The sequence below is a fragment of the Acipenser ruthenus genome, chromosome 5 (assembly GCF_902713425.1).
Source record: "Acipenser ruthenus chromosome 5, fAciRut3.2 maternal haplotype, whole genome shotgun sequence".
NCBI lineage: Eukaryota > Metazoa > Chordata > Actinopteri > Acipenseriformes > Acipenseridae > Acipenser > Acipenser ruthenus.
Genome location: NC_081193.1, coordinates 86,192,781 through 86,215,706, shown reverse-complemented (window position 1 = coordinate 86,215,706; position 22,926 = coordinate 86,192,781). Strand labels below are relative to the sequence as shown.

At 40.9% G+C, this 22,926-nt stretch overlaps 1 protein-coding gene across 1 annotated transcript in view; it reads left to right on the top strand.

Annotated features, from left to right (window-relative positions):
• msh2 (mutS homolog 2 (E. coli)) overlaps positions 1-22,926 on the top strand; it is a 51,619-nt gene that overhangs the window by 11,431 nt on the left and 17,262 nt on the right. Inside the window, exon 7 of the mRNA XM_034003209.3 lies at positions 15,506-15,705. Coding sequence (XP_033859100.3) covers positions 15,506-15,705 — 200 coding nt within the window. The remainder of the gene's footprint in view (positions 1-15,505; positions 15,706-22,926) is intronic.

Here is a 22,926-nt window from a genome sequence, read left to right as displayed (position 1 = left end):
TGGAGAAAGAAACGGAAGCTGCTTCTGACTGGAGAGAACAAACTGTCCATCTGTCTTTTATAGGAAAAGAAATGGGAACTTTAATTTAGGAGACGTTGTAAGTTGCAAATGTTAAACTTAATTGGGGAAAAAGTCTATTTACAAAGAATTTACCACTGATGGTTTTAAATGAAAACAAAACGTTTAAAAGGCTTCAACTAACTTAGGATGTTAATTTAAGAGATCATACCTGCTGCAAACACAGTGGCAAAAGCTTTGTCCGTAGCAAGGTCCTCTTCTCAAATGCCACGGGGCATGTTTACACGCCACTTAAAGCTTTACAGAATAGTGTAATAATTACAAAAGCTGTGTTACTAGGCTACCTTGTAATCCTGTTATTTGACTAGTCCTAATGTTGGGCACAAGTAACAAGTGTTTGTGTTGAAGAAAAGCAGCAATCGCCACAAATAAAAGCAGCTGGTTCTTGAATTGTTCCTTTTTAAAAAAATAGATTCAAAGTTCCTCAGTTGAACAAATCATGACTTTAATGCAGCTAATTTGCCAGTGTGAAAAGCTCATTGACAGAATTGGAAATTGAATTGGAATAAAAAAACAGGAAGTGACCCCAACCCTTAAGACATATCTGAGCTTTTTATCAAGACATTGTGGCTAATCAAACTGGACCTGTGTGATAGGAGTCTTATTTCCAACCCTGTTTTATCACTGTGCTCTTTAGGTCAACCATGCCTGGCTCTCACAGCAGCAGTGTGGGTTCAGCTCTGCGATAGAGACCGTACCAGGCAAACACTTGGACATTTTGTAATGCATCATTGAGTAAAAAAAAAAAAGCAGCTAATTCTGTGCTTCAAACCTTGATTTACCATTATCACTGAATGACCATGAGACCAGTATAATCAAGAAATCCTCCTGTGCCCACGCTTAACATCCTATAGCACACAGTTACCTTGTGACACCAAGCACCCCATCACTCTGGCTGATAAACATGAACGATGGTGATTTTGATTGATTTGTTTGCGTTTGCTTACTGCCAGACTGTGCAACGTGTTGCACGCTGACCTAATCTGTACTCCTAGCCTCCCCCTCAGTTTTTCTAAAACAAAATATCAGTTTCTGAAGAGCTTGACCTTGGCCTAACAAACCGCTGAGTATTTAAGGAAGGTTGTCGGTACACTACATGTGAAGAATACTTGGCACAGCTTTTCAAAGAGGATGCTTGCATGTTGAAGCAGGTGTGATTTATCGTGGGGAATGGTTCTCACACTTGACAGGCTTGTGTTATTGCTTCAGTACATACTCCTTGTTATCCAGCTATATGTAGAGGGGTAGCCTGTAGTGCAGGTTGTACAGCTTTTTAGATCTGTAGGTTGTTTAGGGTTTTTTTGGTTCTTCAAAGTAGACCTGGGCCACACGGTTCTTGTTGACTCTCCATGTTTTGTTTGTCACTAAATGACTCCTGCCCCCGCCCCCCCCCCCCCCCGCCAAAGCGTCATTGACGTTGGTACCCACGTTACTCAAAACCGGGCATTATGAACAATTCATCTTCAAACTAGTTTAAAACAAATTTCTTCATGGCATGAAGTGTCGTTTCCAACGCCCCCTGGCTCTGATCCTTTCCCAGGTTTCACTGTATTTCCATCGCTCCCCTGGCTCTGATCCTTTCCCAGGTTTCACTGTATTTTCATCACCTCCTGGCTCTGATCCTTTCCCAGGTTTCACTGTATTTCCATCGCTCCCCTGGCTCTGATCCTTTCCCAGGTTTCACTGTATTTTCATCACCTCCTGGCTCTGATCCTTTCCCAGGTTTCACTGTATTTCCATCGCTCCCCTGGCTCTGATCCTTTCCCAGGTTTCAAAGTATTTCCATCCTCTTCCTCAGAGATGGGTCATTGGCACAGCCGGTTTGTCAGCATCGCCACCTGTGCTGGGTTCAAACAGTCATGCAAATCAGATGTGCAGTCGATTTGCATGAGCCCTGACTCAACTCTGCCATGACTTTATTTTCTAAACAGATTACAGGTTTCTGAACAAGAAATGCAAAGTTGAATGTCAAGGACAAAACTACACCTTGGATAGCCTCCTGCTTTTCTGTCTGGTTCAGCCACCGTGCAAGTAAGAATTGTGAAACGATAAATATGAAGTGTGCTTAATGTTGGAATGTAGATTGTACTTCTGTTACCCTAACTGAAGAACCGTTTCAGCAGCCTTGTGTAAAATTATTATTATTATTATTATTATTATTATTATTATTATTATTATTATTATTATTGTTATTTATTTCTTAGCAGACGCCCTTATCCAGGGCGACTTACAATCGTAAGCAAATACATTAAGTGTTACAATACAAGTAATACAATAAGAGCAAGAAATACAATAACTTTTGTTCAAGCAAAGTACAAGTGTGACAAACCACAATTCAATAATACAGCAGATAATAGTGATAGTTACATCAGGATATGATTAAATACAAAATACTACAGGTTAAACACTTGGCAGATTACAGTATTCTGAAGTACAGGATTAAATGCAGTAAAATAGGGGGCAGATAAGAGCAAAATGAAGCACATTTAAATGAAGGGTGATAGTGTCCCAGGATACAAACAGAGGAGTTCTACAGGTGCTGTTTGAAGAGGCGAGTCTTAAGGAGGCACCGGAATGTGGTCAGGGACTGGGCAGTCCTGACATCTGTAGGAAGGTTATTCCACCACTGCGGAGCAAAGGTGGAGAAGGAGCGGGCTCTAGAGCCAGTCTTCTAGTGCAGGCGGAGCGGAGACGTCGAGTGGGGGTGTAGGGAGAGATGAGGGTCTGGAGGTAGCTGGGTGCAGTCTGGTCAAGGCATCTGTAGGCTAGTACAAGAGTCTTGAACTGGATGCGAGCAGTGATCGGGAGCCAGTGGAGTGAGCGGAGTAGTGGAGTAGCGTGGGCGAAGCGAGGCAGAGAGAACACCAGGCGGGCAGCAGAGTTCTGGATGAGCTGGAGCAGACGGGTGGCGGACGCAGGGAGGCCAGCCAGGAGGGAGTTGCAGTAGTCTAGGCGGGAGAGTACCAGGGCCTGGACCAGGAGCTGGGTAGCGTAGTTGGTGAGGAAGGGTCGGATTCTTCGGATGTTGCTCAGGAAGAATCGGCAAGTGCGTGCCAGAGTGGAGATGTGCTGGGAATAAGAGAGGCAGGGGTCCAGGGTGACTCCAAGGTTCTTAGCTGAGGAAGAGGGAGAGAGTGTGGTAGATTCCAGAGGAACAGAGATAGAGAGATCAGAGGAGGGGGAGGAGGAGGGAAAGAAAAGGAGGTCAGATTTAGAGAGGTTGAGTTTGAGGTGATGCGAGTGCATCCAGGAGGAAATAGCAGACAGACAGGTAGAGATACGGGAGGAGATGGTGGAGTCAGAGGTGGGGAAGGAGAAGAAAATCTGAGCATCATCAGCATAGAAATGGTATGAGAAACCATAGGATGCGATGAGGGGGCCCAGGGAGCGGGTGTTGAAAGAGAACAGGAGAGGACCCAAGACTGACCCTTGGGGGACTCCAGTTAAGAGAGGGTGAGGTGTGGAGGTTGCTCCACGTTGGAGAGGTAGGAGGAGAACCAGGCCAGAGCAGTGCCAGAGATCCCCAGAGAAAATATTTGTTATTGATTGTTGAAGTGCCTCTTTGTGGTGGGTAGCAGTTTTTGAAAACAGGAAAGATAGATAACAATCTGCCTGGTTTATTGTCAGCTAAATGGATTTGTGACACCATTTAGATTCGGATATACAGACAGGGTCATTGTCTTTTTCAAACAGATTCTGTGTATATTATTATTATTATTATTATTATTATTATTATTATTATTATTATTATTATTATTATTATTATTATTATTATTATTATTATTATTATTTATTATTTATTTCTTAGCAGACGCCCTTATCCAGGGCGACTTAGTCGTAAACAAAAATACATTTCAAGAATCACAGTACAAGTATTAATACAATTAAGAGCAAGATAAAATACAGTGACTTCGGTTCTAGCAAGTACAAGTTATGTGACAATATACGATTCAATAACGGAGCAGATAAGTGTCAGTGATAGTTACATCAGGATATAATTAAATACAAAATACTACAGATTAAATAACACCTGTGACAGATTACAGTACTGTTAAGTATAGGATTAAATGCTGTAAAATAGGGAGCAGATAAGAGCAAGTAAAGCGCATTTAAGGAAGAGTTATAGTGTCCAGAGGGAAAAGAGGAGTTCTACAGGTGCTGTCTGAAGAGGTGAGTCTTGAGGAGGTGCCGGAAGGTGGTCAGGGACTGGGCAGTCCTGACATCTGTAGGAAGGTCATTCCACCACTGCGGGGCGAGGGTAGAGAAGGAGCGGGCTCTTGAGGCAGGGGAGTGTAGAGGAGGTACAGCCAGTCTTCTAGTGCAGGAGGAGCGGAGAGGTTGAGTGGGGGTGTAGGGAGAGATGAGGGTCTGGAGGAAGCTGCGTGCAGTCTGGTGTAGGCGAGTACTAGAGTCTTGAACTGGATGCGAGCGGTGATCGGGAGCCAGTGGAGTGAGCAGAGCAGTGGAGTTGCGTGGGAGAAGCGAGGCAGAGAGAACACCAGGCGAGCAGCGGAGTTCTGGATGAGCTGGAGCGGATGGGTGGCGGACGCAGGGAGGCCAGCCAGGAGAGAGTTGCAGTAGTCTAGGCGGGAGAGTACCAGGGCCTGGACCAAGAGCTGGGTGGCGTAGTTGGTGAGGAAGGGTCGGATTCTGCGTATGTTGCTCAGGAACAATCGGCAAGTGCGTGCCAGAGTGGAGATGTGCTGGGAATAAGAGAGGCAGGGGTCCAGGGTGACTGAGGTTCTTAGCTGAAGAGGAGGGAGTGTGGTAGATTCCAGAGGAATGGAGATAAAGAGATCAGAGGAGGAGGAGGGAAAGAAAGAAAAGGAGGTCAGATTTAGAGAGGCTGAGTTTGAGGTGATGCGAGTGCATCCAGGAGGAGATAGCAGAGAGACAGGTAGAGATACGGGAGGGGATGGTGGAGTTAGAGGTAGGGAAGGAGAGGAAAATCTGAGCATCATTAGCATAGAAATGGTATGAGAAACCATAGGAAGCGATGAGGGGGCCCAGGGAGCGGGTGTAGAAAGAGAACAGGAGAGGTCCCTAGACTGACCGGTTGGTTGGAGAGGTAGGAGGAGAACCAGGCCAGAGCAGTGCCAGAGATTCCCAGGTCAGCGAGAGAGGATAGAAGAACAGAGTGATCGACAGTGGCAAAGGCAGCAGAAAGGTCGAGGAGAATTAGGACAGAAGAGAGAGAGGCAGCTCGGGTAGAGTTTAGTGAGTTAGTGACAGACAGGAGGACGGTTTCAGTGGAGTGAGCAGAGCGGAAGCCAGATTGGAGAGAGTCGAGCAGAGAGCGGTTGGACATTTGACATTCATCCTGAAATGAACCCCAAACAATGAGACCATATTAAAATGACTGGCAAATGTCTGATTTAGCTAAAAAATTTAATTAAGTACATTTTTTTAATGGATAAATATATTGCCTACTTCAGGTTTTTATTGTGTTTGAGCTTAATTAGGCAAATCAAATTGAAATGGCTCTTTCCTGTATTCTACAGGTGTTCATACACAAACACTCCCCATATACAGTATATAAAACAAATATTTCTGCCTAAATAGTGAGATGGAGCCCCTGGTGTTGCGTTTATATAATGCACTCCTATTTGATCACCAAGGCTTTGAGACGAGGAATAAACCCAGTGTGTAATTGTGTTGTGAATCACAGACCCATTGTCCCTCTACTGTGTGTGTAACCTTTCTGATAGCTGTACTTGTTACTTCCTTGTAAGAGACTCCTTTTTCTTTGTTTTCAATTGAACAAATAATGTCCTTCCCCTTTTGTCTTTTGAAGGTGTGTCTGAAATTCTTTCCTTCAGACAGGCATACCTCTTTCGTCTGACCCCAGGCACTTCACTGCTCACAGATGGCTTGTTTTGTTTTTGCTGGGAAGCTGCTGAGCAAACCACCCCCCCCCCCCCCCCCCCCCCCATGCAAGCACACTTTGTTTGTGGCTTAGGACTTGGTTTTAAGGCACCTGCATGGCACACCAGGGGAGACTAGAGGTTTGATGCATCAAAGTTGCCTCAAACTAGGCCTCCTGGAACCGGATTTTAAGTCATTTGTTCCTGAGGGAGTGGCTTTGTGTTCCCTCACAGCCATGTTTTTACACACTGTCCGGAGGGAAGCATTGTAATAAAATAGCCACAGTGTCCTTAAATATACCGCAGTGAATGTTTTGTATTCTTTTACTATATTTGCCCTCCATTTTTATATGTTGCTGCATTGCATTGGAACACATCAAGAGGTTATTTTGAGGGGGGGAACCCATCAGTTTGTCTGCAGTTGGAATTTGACAGAGAAAAGGAGAGGTTTCTGCAGCAAGAACAGGCCTGGTTAATGACTATACTTTCAGGAATGTGTGACCAGTGAGAGAGAAACCAAGAATGAGAAGTCAGGCAATTCTAGTGTCTCTGGGCTTTTGAAAAAAATTAGACAATACAGAAATACAGTTGTGAAACGGTGTGTGTACTGTGGGAAGCCAGTAAAGCTTGGAGAGTAGTGAAGCTTTCTTTCTAAATGGACACAATTTTTGATGTTGAAGGTGGTGCAGCTCTCAAACTGAGACTTTGTAGGAATACCACGGTCTGTTATTGGTCAATCAGTAACTACCCCTAGCAACCGGGGGGGGGGGAGGGTTGCGGCTTGAAACCGGCTTTTAATCTCACAACGTGTCATGTGACCTAGTTAATGAACAAAACCCGGGTTCAGTACGAAACTGGCAAGCTTTTACCTTCGGCTTTGTAACTTGTACAAAGGTCCTGATGTTTTATTCACACTGCTGCACCAGAACAGTACACAGCTGAGGACACAACAGATTATACTTCATTGTCCGTCCCAGTGCCTGACAGATGGAAAGACCAAGTGCTGCAAACAAGGCAATTGAATGAAAGAAGCATTTCAGAACCATTGCTCTGGCTTTTCAGGAGCATACAGAACCTTCCATTGTTTATTTGGGTTTATTCATTAATTGCCATTGTCTTCATTTAAGGACAGGCTACTTTGTTTAAATGTTGGTGCATTTTTATCTAAGGTGCTTGTAAGACTTTATTAGGGAGTTATGCGAGTTCCACTGCATTCTACTGGGGGATAACTTGGGTACAGTACAGTTTATTGTGTATTCCAGTTAGACTGGGGATTAGAGTCTCCTGAATGCATGCCATTCAGCTCCTAAGGTGTTAACCTTACCCTGAGACCATTGCATTTCTACAAAGTCGATGCCAATTATCATGAGCACCATCTGCTGGACAGTCACTGTTGTGTTTTTTAAACATTTCTTTACAGCACATGTTCGTGTTTTTCATCATCCTTTATCCCCCACCCCATATACAGTCAACCCTGTATTAAGAGACCACTCAAGGGACAGTCTAATAGTGGCCTCTTAACACAGGTGGTCTCTTAAGAGGGCCCATAACTTCTGAATTTTCTATTTGTCTCTGACATGCTTTCCTGTAATTATGTATGTCTTACATGCACTGCAAAAGCCAGCAGATGTAATATGAACAAAAGGAAGTATGTAATTTAATAACATTCATTTAGATAATGCATTTACAAAGCAAATTATTTTGTGAAAGTAATGAATGCTTGCCTGTCTCAGGTCACACACCAATGTTTTAAATCCTTTGCAAATTTCAATGCCTGTGTCTGCCTTTCAGGTATGTGTTGATTCATTGCATCCTGAAACCAACGCTAGCATAAATGTAAGATCTTTTTCGATTACTGCGCACATTGTATTCATACTCTTAAGTATGGCTTGAATATTTTGGTGTTTTATTTTCCTTTTAAAAGTTTGCCTTTGTCAGGCCACTACTAATTAGCGGGAAAGAACAACACAACACGAAACAGACACATTGGAATCTATCTAGTTCCCAGGCAAGTGCGAGAATGAAATGCAAGTTAAAGTAGCATCTGGGGGAAGTGATTAATGTCATGGCTTGCTCTTGTGTTTGAATAATAAAGAAGGTGAAACAGAATCAGCAAGTCAATCAGGACATCAAGGTAAAAAGAAGCGACTTTGTTTAGTAATTAACAGTTTACGATATTGAATCGGCTCGAAACATGGTCATGTGAGCAAAAATAAAAACCTAAAACTTCAAGCCCTGTTTTTTTTTTTTTTTTTTTTTTTTTATAAAATTTAGTCGTCGCCAATTATTTTACCCCGGTTTTCATCCCAATTTAGCATGCCCAGTTATTATCTGTATCCTCTGCTCACCACTCGCCCACCCCCCCCCGCCGACTCGGGAGACGGAGGCTGGAATACGCGTCCTTCGAAACGTGCTCCTGCCAAGCCGTCATTTTTCGCACTGCAGATCCACAGCAATGCCACCAGACCTATAGTGCCGGAGGATAACACAGATCTGGCGGCTCCACTGCAGAGCCACAGGCGCCCTATTGGCCACAGGGGTCGCTGAAGCGCGGTGAGCCGTGGATTCTCCTGCCGACCTAAGCCCTCCCTACCCGGGCAGCGCTCAGCCAATTGTGCGCCGCCCCCTAGGAACTCCCGGTCACGGTCGGCTGTGACATAGCCTGGATTCAAACCTGCGATCTCCAAGCTATAGGGAACATCCTGCACTCCACATGGAGCGCCTTTACTGGATGCGCCCCTCGGGAGCCCCCTCAAGCCCTAGTTCTTTCTGTTTCAAAATGCTGTATTTGCGTCTTTCTAGTGCCGAATTGTTAAGCAGTTTTTCTGGTACTTACTGTTTTACAAGTTTAACTTTAATTATTTTGTTTCTCCACGTTTTCTCTCTTCCTTTACAAGAGAGCGCTCTTGTTTTATTGATTATGGAAAAAAGACTGCTAAAATGGTTACCGTATTCCTTTTGAATTTAGCAGGTACCATTTAATACCATATTTTTTCTAATAACAATAGCCCTGTGTAAGGGTGCTTAACTCAGGTTTGAGTCCGTTGCTGGGTAAGAGAATTGTGGTCACTGGTCGCGTTAGACAGGTGGTCGCTTAATACAGGTAAATAAAAGCACACATATCATTGGGAGGAATTTAAAATGGTCGCATGAGCAGGTTTGACTGTACTTTGAAGAGTCAGTCCGACAGCATTCCCTCCCTGTTTCTCAACTCCCTTCTTGCTGGATCAGTGAGGATGAATAGAACATAAGCAGGTAGGGAAGGAGTGCAGTAAATTCGGTACAAACCAGTCTATTGAAATGCTCAACTGCTGTGCCAGTCAGTAGATACTGTTTGAAAGGGGGGTCTTGTGTGGATGCACATTGTGGAAAGGGCTCAACTGAAAGATATAAACTGGTAAAAGCAGAGATACTAATAGGGCTTTTTTATATATATTTATAAAAACAAACTAGCCTGTTTGCTTAGAAAATAACTGCGTTAAATCAAGTATTTAGAATTGGCCCCAAATGTGTACATTTGGGGCCAATTATTCTAAATACTTGATTTATACCTTTTTGGTTTTTCTTCTCCATTTTTACAATAATTGTGACCTCTATAGGCTAGTAGAAGTTACCACGTGAAGACAATGCACATGTCTTATTTTATAGATAGGACACTTAACATTGTACTGTTATAGACAGTGATGGAAGGTTATTACAAATCTTCCGGTTTTTACATCCAGCTATAGTGAAGGGAAGAATCATCCAATTAACAGAAGTCTACTTTGTGCTTATTAATTAAAATAAATACCTATACTCAGGGGTTCACATAATTAGCATCATTAGGTTCTCGCATGAGTACCAGCAGAAATGGTTTGGTACTCTCCAAAATTAGGGGTCATCATCCAAGTCACTGTCTAGCTCCACCTCCTCCAGCAGTTCAAACAATTGGGATGGTAGTCCTAGATCACAATGATAGTTTTCTGAATGTTTTAAGTAGGAGTCCGGGTTGCTGGTTATTACAATTTAACAAACCATCACGCATTCTCGGTTTATTTCAATAGCCTACCATCAAATTCCAGCCTTGGGGATTCAAAAGCAAAAAAACAAAACACTTCTTCTCTTTATTAGTGTTGTTGAACACGTTGGCTTGACGGAATAACAGTCTTTTATAGAAGGATATAACTGAGGGGGAAAAAAATATTTTAAGTAAAATTAGGTTAGGTAAATGGTTGGGTGTGTTTTGGTTTTTTTGTCACATTTTAAATGCACTGCTTTCAAACCTCGACACCTCCTCTCACCCCTGCTCAGTTTGGGAAGCGAAGCATCAACAATTGATAATGGGCATCGGAGACCTTCACAGTGTTGGGGCTGTCCTTTTCTATTAATACAGCTGGACACTACAAAGGCAACAGGAATGGAGGATGTTCATAAGAGTGTCCGCCTCAAACGTGTGTATTTTTAAATAGTTTGTGTGTGTGTGTGTGTGTGTTCATAAAATGTCTACGTCTTCAACATGAGGAATACCAAGAAGGAAACAGTAATATGCCAGGATAGCTGATGTGTTAATTCCTGTTTTTCTCTCTTGTAGCCCAGTTGTCTGTTTCCAAGTGTGGGGTTCTTAACTTGGAGCTTCTGCTCCTGCTGCATAAGATTTTATAATTTGTAACCAGGCAGCTGCTTCACAATGCACCTGAACAGTATGCCTTGCTCATCTGTACTGATCCCTGGCTGTGCATCGGGATTTGTTTATTCTAGTGCTGACTGGACTGATTGTTTCGCTGTAGCAAACTTCAGTGGGGCTTTTAAAAAATGCAGCGACACGTTCTCATGTTTGAAGTCAGCGATTGGAGCATCAGCCTGCTTCCTGTTAGCTAGCTCTGATCATTGTTTTCCAAAGATAGAGGCAGCATTGCAAGATAGAAATAAAATTAGAAATAATGATACCCAGAAACATTTAAAAAGTGTTTAACACTAGAACCGCCGAGACTTCGGACTACACACAACCGCAGCACCCGCAAAATGTGCGGCTCCATTTTAAAACGGCTTCGATATGAAAATGAAAAACAATCGGATACAACTTATATTTTTATTTATGAACATCATACATAACATTTTCACAGCAGAAACACCACATTTACATTGAAAATTAAACTTTTTTTTTTCAAAAAGCACATATACATAAACATGAAAAACTAATAAAATACTTCATGCAATAAACTTCTGTGTAAACAAGTGTAGAAAGCTGTATGCACAAAAAACTTAACTCTTTATAAAAATAGCACAAAACAAAAATATAACAACTTATACAACATGAAAGCGCTTTGAGTGAAACTGAATTCAAAGGCTCTGTCTGTTCAGAGTTCTATTACAGCTTTCTAAGTACAATCTACGCAGATCTCGCTTTTTGACTGTACCAGTGCATTTGCCACAGACTGCCTTTTCACAACGGGCGCAGACATCAAAAGTTCTCTTTTTATTGCATTTAGCAACCTGGCATTGTCTTTTATTCCATGTGCCAGTGGGCGCAGTGCTGGCTGAAGGTTGAGGGGCATTTGCCAGCCGGCTTTCATGTCTTATCAAAATGTTTCTGCCGTAGCTCCAGGGCTAGCTTCAAAATGAAGTCCCTCTGAGTGATTGTGTTGCCAGTGCACAAACAAAAGCCAGGTCCAAAACATTATAAAAAAACAGCCACAGGCCACCTGCAAGTACCACCTTTGACAGAATACAACCGTGCCATTTAATCCAGTATATCCACACCGTACTTCATTGCGTTGTAAAATGCAAATCTCGGGGTTTCGTTTAGCATTGGTCCCGATGGTCACTAATTTGTGCAGAGCTTAGAATAAGCACATTTTATTTTTTTACTCCTGTACACACTCAGGGTGGCACAGTCGTTTTGCCTGAGGAGTGCAGGGGGGCTCGCATGGCTTGAGCTGTTGGTGGTAACTATTCAGAGGACAGGCAGGCAGATAACAAAAAAAAAAAATAGTGTAGCTATATCACACTGTATTGTGATGCAATGTGTATCATGTGAATTGCTAAAAAAAAAAATAATATACGATGTGCAGAATGACTTTTATTAGTGTTTCAGCACTCGACAGGCGTATATAATACGTTCTTTCATGATGACTTTGATTTTATTACAAAGCCCAGACTAAATTGCCGGCTATATTATATTGATTTCAATATGCCACATAAACTGCAGGTCTGGCAGTTGAAGAAGCAAGTGCTTATAACTTATTCATTTTTACGATTCTGCAGCTGAAACACCGTATGGGTATTTAATTCAAATATTTAGTAACACTTAAGAACGGACATGCATGAGATATTCACATACGCAGAGATTTAAATTTGAGTTGCAAAAGCCGTTTAGAAAGCGGCTGTGGTGGTGCTAGTGTTAATAAACTAACTAAATACACAGTGTATTATATGGGAATCAGTCATACAAAATGTATGAAGGGGTATACTTAAAATTGGGAGAGTAAGTAACTTGTGTGCTGGGTTGAGTAAAGTTACATTTCTATTTTTGGTAGGGGTATACTTTGTTATATATCCTGTAGGGTTGATGTTATCCATGTTGTAGATTTGGTCCATTAGTGTATCGTTTTATGTAGTAATAAATTGGACCTCCTTATAGGTATAAAAGTTTACATCGGAGCGGTTATGAATAGATGTCTAGATTAACTCGTTCATGGTTATGAATAGATGTCTAGATTAACTCGCTCCTGGTTATGAATAGATGTCTAGACTAACTCGTTCCTGGTTATGAATAGATGTCTAGACTAACTCGTTCCTGGTTATGAATAGATGTCTAGATTAACTCGTTCCTGGTTATGAATAGATGTCTAGATTAACTCGTTCCTGGTTATGAATAGATGTCTAGATTAACTCGTTCCTGGTTATGAATAGATGTCTAGACTAACTCGTTCATGGCCATTAAGGCTAGCTGTGTTAATATGGAATAATTAATAGTTTCCATCCCACAATACAATTTGGCTCAGGTTTCTTCTGATTTTGTGGATTTTCTAGCAATGCTTTAGAATTGAGTTGTTTTTTGTTGAATACTCTCTAGTGTCTTCAAAGAAACACCAGGCAAATGTGTGCAAACAAATATATAAAATCGGTTTCTGGTATCTACAGTTGGCGGGGTTGCTGTCCATTCCTTTTTAAAATCAATTCCCATTCCCATAATAAATTCCAATAATTGATCAAAATTGTTACTGGCAGTAATCTGTTAATGAGCTTCTCACAGTAGCAACAAATTACTTCAATTAAAGTCCCTGTTAGTCATTTTAAATTGGTATCAAATGAAAGCAGTTAAACAATCACAAGTCACGTCTGAATAGCAGGTTTCCTCTGGCAGGCTTTCTGTATGTGTGTGTAGAGCTGCATGACGGGACGGTGGGAGTAATGTCATTGAAAGTGAGATCATTCATTGATGTTGATCGTTGCTAAACAGGGTTTGACACGGTCTTAATCCTCAAAACAGCTTTTAATTAATAAGAGCAATGTTTGTGATGGCTACAGTGAGGGAGCAATCGAACGTGATTTACTTGCTCAATACTGTTTGGATAGGATTGTATAATGACTGTTTTGTAAGAACCGGAGTGCTTGTTCTGAATGCATGTGCCTTTTGTTAGACTTCACTGCCATTTAGATTACGCTTTAGAAACCTGCTGGCTTTCGATTGACTGAAGGAAGTCTGTTATTGAGTTAGGTGCATAATAAAGGAGTTAACATAAAGGAGTTAACATGGCATAGACCTGGGACCATGTGTTGCTCTGTGGCTGGTGTTAACCTGAATGTTTGTTTTATATAGTGGCACTGTTGCGGTCTAGGGGAGTCTCCTTGTTCACAGATTACAATACAATTCACATTTCTATAGTGCCTTTCATCACCAGGATCCCAAAACGCCAATTAAACCATTCAATTAAAAAGTCTAATACAAAATGTAATAAAACAGGAATAAAGATAGATGTGGTTTTAATAGTAAAATTCAGAACCAAGATAAAAAGCTATAAACATTAGAACAATTACACAGTATAAAAGATTGCATGTAGTGTGCAACTATGTAAACTTGGTAAATGAAGGCTGTTGAACTCTGCAGTATGTGTAATGGCCCGTCATGAAAACATTATTTACATCGTAGCCAGCAATTATTCCTGCCCATGTGCAATGTCAATATGTTGCCGTTTTCCATCCAGTTCATTTCAGAGTGCAGGGACTTCACGTGTTTATACTCATTGAATGATTCATGTTTCTTCAGAGGCATTTCATTGAAATCCGCAGTATTCCTGCAGCTGCCTACAAGCACTGTTTCATCACTGTAGCAGAGATTGTGACAAATGTTTCTCTGTTAATATGATTTAATAGATAATGCATGGAAACGAATGAGTGAAGACGTGCTGATCGATCTGTCGAGAATCACTTAAGCAGAACTGGCGGAGCGAGAGGGGTTTGGTACAGCTGAGCTGTCACATTGTGGTAATAAAGCATGATGTATGTGCCCTTAAGAAAGATTATAAAACCACCCACACATTTACAGAACAAATTATAGGCTAATCCAGTACGCTGGCAGCACAGTTTCTTGTTTCAGATGTGCTTAAATCATTTTTTTATTTTTTGTAAAGCTGTGTAAACTGCTCCAAACGCTGAAGCTGTGGTGTGCGTATTTGAGGCAAGACTATTTCCAGTTTAATGTAGTAGATGATGAGGTTCCGCTACTCTGGGTTTGAGTGGCAAACCTTGTGAAGAAAGCCTGCCTTCCTACCAACAAATGATGTAATTGACGATCATTTCCTCTTATACATCAAACAAAATAGTGCATCTGGACCATCACATGTATAGCGATATTTCTACAGTAGTATTGTGGTCTTAGTGTATTGCTACACCCCTAGTGATTAGGTTTCAGGGTTTATTTCTCTTCAGTAATATTTATTTTTCCTTTGCTTGGGATAGAGTTGCTCTGATGTCATACTTAAACATTTAAAGTATATCTGGCCAAATGATTTGATAGGCGCAAGGTACATTTATTTATTTAATCAGGAGATTTACCCATTGAGACAAAGGCCTCATTTACAAGGGGGTCCTAGAAAACAAGAAAAGGGACAGTCTTAAAGCACAAACACAATACAAACCATGTGTGGTTCAGACTTAATCAGCAGCACACAGATCAAAGAATAGAATTAATAAGACCTGTATCTATTTGTTAAGGTGGACTGAAGCAGAAGTATTAGCAGGAGGTTCTGAGCAATTCCCCAATACGATCTTTAAAACCAGAAAGGTTATCCAGTGCTATCTTCATACTATGATGAAAACCCTCCACGTCTTTGGGAGTTAATATGCAAAAGATAATTCTCCCGTATGTGTTTGAAACCTTGGAACAGCCCAATTAACAGAATCCAGAGAGCGTACGATGTAGCCAATGCTAGTCCTTTCTATCAGAGCACTTGGACAGGGTTGAACCGAGGCTTTACAAACCTTCAAACGGTGCTTATGAAAAAGCCTGTGGTTCCTGAGCGAGAGCCAGGGAGACGCTCTCTCACTAATGCCGCTCCTCCTGTCCTTGTTTTTGCTTGCAGGCTGAACCTGGTGGAGTCCTTCATAGAGGACTCGGAGCTGCGGCAGAACTTCCAGGAGGACCTTCTGCGCCGCTTCCCTGACCTCAACCGGCTGGCCAAGAAGTTCCAGCGGCAGAGCTGCACCCTGCAGGACTGTTACCGGCTCTACCAGGCCGTGGGGCAGCTCCCCAATCTGGTGCTGGCGCTCGAGAGATACGGCGGTAAGAGGTGTAAGCTGGCACTGCTGGAGCAGTTTGAAAGCATAGTGGAAATGAAGTTCTCTTGGTGTCGAGGGGGTGGGAGGTGGTGATCATACAGCTATGGCTCTATCTATCTATAGCTCTGGAAATCCTAGCCTGTGAATGGAGGAAACAGATTGAACTATCGCCCTAAACCACAGGTCAATAGTTCAGTCTGACATGTGATTGGTTCACATCACTGTCAGTCTTTCTCCCCTGCACTCTTCACAAGAGAAAAGGGCTGAACACCGATTCTGTGAGTTAACAGAAAATGAATGACAAACATGCTACAAAGGAAAAGATGCTCCAAACACTAAAGTGGTGATTTTTAAAACATCACTGTTTTCTGACTATGAAATTCAACTTGACGAAAACAAACCAGATGGAGACAAACTTTGCTAACTTTGATATGAACTTCAAAAACATTTTCTGTTTATTTACCTATACTGTATCGGGTGTATATAAACAAAATATAAAGTTGTATTTACTGTCCAACCCTGACTGATTTCATGTGTTAAATATGTACTGCAGACTGAGCCATAGTGGAAAATGAAATGCCCCTCGGGAAGACTATTGTTCTCTCCAGGGTGCCTGCATCTTTGGGCATCATAGCCCCCTGTCGGTAACAATAGCCTTCCCTCAGGTCTATAATTTTCCAGTATAGCCCTCCTGTCCAGTCCATATTTAATATCTATTATCTTATATCTATCTTATCTATCTGTCCTAATATAATAATCAAAATATCTATGAAGTTAAATGTTACTCAATAGGGGGATGTATAACTTTTGGCCACAGCTGTACATCCAACAGTGCGTGTTACTATTTAGTTTACTTCTGTCTACAAACATGAATTGGGAAGATTCATACTTTTAAAGTAGCAATCTGCACTTCTGTGGGTTAACTTTTAGATTGTGAATGGCATTGTACTGTCTTACTTGAGTACTAAATCTCAGCATCAGAACCGGAATTGAAAAGAACAACAGATAACCTTGTTAATATTTGATAAACAATGTGTCCCTTTTTAAAATAAAGCAGGAATCAAAATTCACCTGAAGCTAGAAGTAACCTATACGCCTTTAACTGCTGTGCCTTGCACTGTGATGAGATGCACAGTTTATTATTACACTGTTTTTATATTCAGAAGCTAAAGATTTCTCTGGTTTTCCATGTATCTGTTTTATTTATATGGGTTTTTATGGTCTTCAGTTCCCTGTAGAAATAAAGCTTTATTGATTCATCGCCTGGGTGATGATGACCTACGAGTGAGTGTTCAGCACATTCTGTTAAGAGAAAGAAAGCCCTGCTACTCCAGCAAAGTGTACTAAAACCCCCAAAGGAACACATGCCTGAACTGCAGCAAACTTGGCTAAAAGTAGCTTTTATTTCATAACTTCTAGGAGTGCACTTTCTTACTAAAGTGATCAGTTACCCTCAGTGCTTCCATTCCAGGTTTTACTGCAAGCTTGATTCGCCCCAGTGTGTATAGGTAACAAGGTCAGGCGTGTTTTATTAAGCTCAAAGTAAAACCAGGAATGGATCAAACTGCTGTGCAAAGGGGGTCTTGCAGGCAGTCATTCTGCATTGTGGCAGCAGTATAAATGCAGCTTTTGTCCAATTTTCAAAGGGAACAAAGTGTGAAACAATGAAGCAACCGTAGTTTTGCATAAGACTTGCATATTGGCACTGTGCTGAGCTAGTAAGTTCCAATAGGGCCTGTGTGCAGCATTGTTTAAATGTACATATCTCATAGCTAGTGTTCCACGCTTCCGGTTAAATCCTGTAATTTCTGTAAAATTTAGATTTTATTTTATTATTATTATTATTATTATTATTATTTATTTATTTATTTATTTATTTATTTATTTATTTATTAATTTTTTTAATTTAGTCATCGCCAATTTTTTACCCCGGTTTTCTCCCCAATTTAGCATGCCCAATTATTATCTGTATCCTCGGCTCACCGCTCGCAACCCCCCCGCCGACTCGGGAAACGGCGGCTGGAGCTACTGCTGCATTGAGGTATGTGTTCGCACTGACAAAAGAATATACAGAAAAATAAGCAACACATTAAACTAAAACAAAGTCAACTGAGAGACCCGCAATCCATTTATGAAGCTTTTACATGCGCTTTAATAAAGAGAGCGCAGAATGACTGTGTTAATGATTTTGTCAGAGCGCTGTGCTTTGCTGGACAGCCACTGTTTATGCAGTTAGGCCTATGTATTGGTGACTTTTTGTGACAGTACTGCCCATCAGCTAAAACACGGCCTAACACTGCCAATCTTAATCGTAAATATTTGACAGAAAATGGTGATGCTTTGGTAAACTTATACTTATTGACGTATTTACCAATGGCTTGCACTGCCAAGCTCTGTCTTATTTTATTTTTATGATTTCAAGGCGAATAAACCTGGCTTGTTTTGTGCTGATGTCATGTTCATACCTTTTGTAGATACCATTTCCATCAGCACAACGATCGCAAAGTACGCCCAAACGTTCGCAAAGTACCAGCTAACGTGGGAAAATGTGGCTTAGACTTGCACAGATTCTGCTTCATCATACATGCCAGGGACATTATTAATCAGAAACCAGAACTGCTACTTATCATATTCCACATATAAAGTGTGTATACTGAGATTTTTTCCCCACTGATTTTTTACTGATGTTTCAATTAAACTATTTATTTATTTATTTATTTATTTATTTATTTATTTATTTATTTTTAAATAAAGAAAGTTTAGTAATAGCCAATTTTTTATTATTTTCTCCCAATTTGGCATATCCAGTTATTTTTAGGCTCAGCTCACCGCTACCAACCCTGCGCTAACTCTGGAGCGGCGAAGACAAACACGCTGTCCTGCGAAGTGTCAGCCGACCGCTTTTTAATTCACACTGCACCCCCGCCATGCAGCCAACCCAGAACTATAGCATCGGAGGACAACGCAGCTTGCAGGCAAGCCCGCAGGTGCCCTGCCAGACTACAGGGGTCGCTGGTGCGTGAGCCGAGGACTTAGTGTTCTGCGTTTTTGGTTTTTATCTTTTAAAAAAACAAAAAAAAAAACTACAAAATAGTTTAATTGAAACATCGGTAAAAATGGGGAAAAAATCTCAGAAAAAAAGACTTGTGGAATATGATGAGTAACAGTTGTGGTTTTTGATTAATAATGTCCCTGGCATGTATGATGAAGCAGAATCTGTGCAAGTCGAAGCCACATTTTCCCACGTTAGCTGGTAGTTAGCGAACATTTGGGCAATCGCTGTGCTGACGGAAATAGTGGGTGCTTTCACAGAGAATTCTGTGCAGAATCTGCAGAATCTGACCAATTTAGCCAATGGGTGTGTTCACGGAGCTTATTCTTGGAAGATCATTGGCTAAATTGGGTCAGATTTTGCGCAGAATGATCTCCGGGAGCGCACCCAGTATCTACAGAAGGTGTGAACATGACATCAGCACAAAACAAGGTAGGTTTATTTGCCTTGAAATCATAAATAAGAATTGACAAAGCATCACTATTTTCTGGCAAATATTTACGATTAAGATTGTCGGTGTTAGACAGTGTTTTACTACAGACAGTACTGTCCACTAAGTCACCAATACATACCGCTCTGCAATAAACAGTGGTTGTTCAGCAAAGCACAGCGCTCTGACTAACTCATTAACACAGTCATTCTGCGCTTTTTTTTTTAAAGTGTGTGTAAAAGCCGTAGAAATGGATTGCTTGTCTCCTCAGTTCACTTTCTTGTTTTAGTTTAATGTGTCTCTTATTTTTCAGTATGTTCTTTTATTGTCAGTGCGAACATGTACCTCAATGCAGCAGTATTTGCAGCGCTATGCATCCTCTGCCTCATCTGACCCATTCTGCTATTTTTGCTTTTTGCGTACTTAGGAACATTTGTTTCTTTTGAATATTCATTAACTTTTACATTTTCTCCATTCGTCATCCACTAAAAATATGTTTGTATATTTCAATTTAGTTTTTGATCAAGCTAGTTACTATGCCCAGCAATTGCCACAATAATCACTTTGATTGGCCAACATAATCGGGTGATAATCTGTTTGTGAAGTGACAGAGAACCACGTTTTTGAATGTTATTTGATCCTCTGACGCCTAAACGTCTGCTGTATCCTAGGATATACAGTGCAGAGCTGCTTATTACAATGTCAGTCAAAATAAAACCGCATTTTAATCAAACTAGTGTTTATTTCCTAGAAAATAGTACTGGGAAAATATTGAATAGACAAAAATCGGGTATAATTCAGTTATAACCAAAGTCATCCTTCAGTTCTCATCTTTTCAGTCCCTTTTATATTAAGTTATCAATCCCAATGTCCCAGAAGCGGGTAGATCATACAAAGTACATGTGCATCAATTCTCAAATCCCTGACAAGATCATGACCTGTATTTTAAATGTGGAATTGAAAAGGAATAAATTTTCCACTGACTGTTTGTTTTTTTCTCAGTGCTACTTTTTATTATATTAGGACCATTTTAATTCAATGCTTCATCAAACCGACACCAGCTGAGCACTGAAGCTTTCCCTCAGATGAGGTTAATTCAGGGCAGCTGTGTACTGCTTTATAATGTGTGAGACTGAAGAGGATAGCACTGGGTCTCTTTTGGTATACGGTTTTTTTGTTTTTTTTTAATTTATTATTCTCTCTGTCTCCAACAAATGTAGAATCCCTCCAGGTTGTAACTTCTGTTCTTGATGCGCTCTATGTTTTTGTTTTTCTATGCACTTTTTAGTCATCGGTATTTTCACTTCTAAAATCACGATTTCAAAAACCACTCGCCTTGCATCGTAGGTTCTTTTGAGAAATGACCTCTCACAAAGCTGCTTATTGTCACGTTTGCTGCTGGGCTTTACTAAGTAACCACAGGATATAATTCATTTTCAATGTAACGAACAACAATCAATCATCTCAGCTGATAAACTAAAATTTTGTGCAGCCTGTCAAATGCTGCATGGGCGCTCACGGGATACAGACTATTACAGAACACGTCACCAAATTTCTTCTTTAACATAGTCGTCTACAAAAAAAACCAAAAAAAAAACCACCATCAGTTGACAATTCATGCCTTTTTTTTTAGATGACATTGTTTTGTTCCAGTAAATGATACAAAACGTATTTTGTCCTGTAGTAAACTATATGCATGTGTTTAAATGTACAGTATTAAAATATTGCTCTTTAATTCACTATGTTTTTCTTACTTTTTTTTCCCGCACTCGTAATGTGCTGTCATAGGCAACCGTGAAACCCGGTTTATATCACAAATGATGCCTGCACGGCAATCCGGATATAAAGCGGGTTCATCTGTACGCTGTGATCAATAGCCACTGATCAGTGCTGTGCACTGCAGAGTGTTTCCATTCACATTGAATGACCCAGAAAGATAAGTTGATGTTGTGAACTGAATGTGTTTTGATTGATTTATTTAAGAAACCGATCTCTTTGGCACCTAAATTGGCCCCAACCCTCATTGTATATATTGTAGTTTTTGTTTTGTGTATAAACCTGTTCGGTATGTATCCTGAAGCACGCTGTCCCTGGGACCCTCTTGTAAATGAGATGCATTCATTTAAATAAATGCATATGGAGCAGGGTCACCATTAACAGGTGTCCTCAGACAATTGTAAAGGTGTGAGCTGCTTTTAAAAAAAAATTAATGGATTGTTAGGAAAAAAAAAAACATGCATGTGTAACAGGACAGAGGATGCACACTGCAAGCGAGTGTCTTAACCAGTATGGAAGAGAGCATGTTGCACATGACTGTACACTGGGTACACTCATCATGTATTAATCACACAGCACCTGAAAGGTTCAAAATGTTTGTAGAAAATCTAAAATTGATCGGATTGAAGCCCAATGCAATCCAAAATCTTAATAAGAGACTGGAAGTGTATGGTAAGACATTGCTAGTCCTAAGACGCAAAATCGAGACTGTTGGTGTGTTAATAAAACTAATTTGCAGAGTTTCTTTTTGTCATTTAAAAGAAGTCATTAATCATGCTTGAAGTTTTTTCAATTTGACTTTGTTCTCTATTGCATGTTGCTATGATTGAAGGCTTTATTCTCCTCTGAATGCTTAAAATAATGTGGAATTGCTTGTGATGGATAGTTGAAAGAGTTTTTTTATTATGTAACATCCTCTGCCCAATTGCATGTTTCCACTGCTGCACGTCTGCATTTACTCACGTGTCTGTTGGAATCGACTGCTGTAGTTTCGGTTCTCTGCTGGAGAGCGTGGCAGGCATGTTCTTAAACTCGCCGTCCTGTCAGGTTTGCTGAAGTGATTTAAACTTACTTCTCTAAGTTACCCTTTGTAATGATGGGATGTGAACTGTCTGTTGAATACTTTTCCCCTTTTGAGATTTCATAAACACAAGCTTGTACTTTTTACCTTGCACTTCAAAGTGATGAATGAAGCTTTTGTAAACGGATCGCTCATGTTTCTGTAACTGAACTGTCTTGTGTGGCATTATCAGCATACCGTGTTCTTGGCATTCTGGCTCCTCATCCACTCCACTCCTCCACTCTACTGTCAATTCCAATAGAACACCAATAGCATTTGCCAGCTACATGTTCTTGTAACATTTAAATGGTTGCCTGCTAGTTTCAAGGGTCATCCTGTTGATTTTCTTTAAAGATCAGTTGTGTGGCTTGAATTCTACAAAGGCCTGTGTTGTCTGGGTATGGGGATAATTGCAGCATGCGATTTCTGTTTTCAGCTATTTGTTTTAGGTCTAGACACACATACAGAGGCATTGCTTCAAATGGCACTTGCATTGCTCTGTATTACATTTCATCCTTTCCCGTACCCGTGGTTTTTTTTAGTTCTAAAGAATGACTCTCCAAATGCAGCGGTGTGGGTGTCCTTTTGGCACCACCTACTTAGCCCTATCTGGTAAGGAGAAAAAAAAAAAGTGTTCTACAAAGGTAAAACTGTCAACGTGCATGTGCCAATCTTGATCACTGATTTCAGCTGAATTGCTTTTGGAATGCTTGCCAGCACTGTGCTCTGCGTGCACGGCTCAGCTCTCTCCAGATCCATTATAACCCTGATTTGTCTGAGCTGGCTGGTTGCCTCGGTGCACAGTATCGACAATTGTACTTTCTGTCAAACCTGTCAGCTCAGCGATGTGTTGGTACAGAGCGTTCTGTTTTAAAGAGGTGTCTCTGTGGCAGTCCCCTTGCTTTTT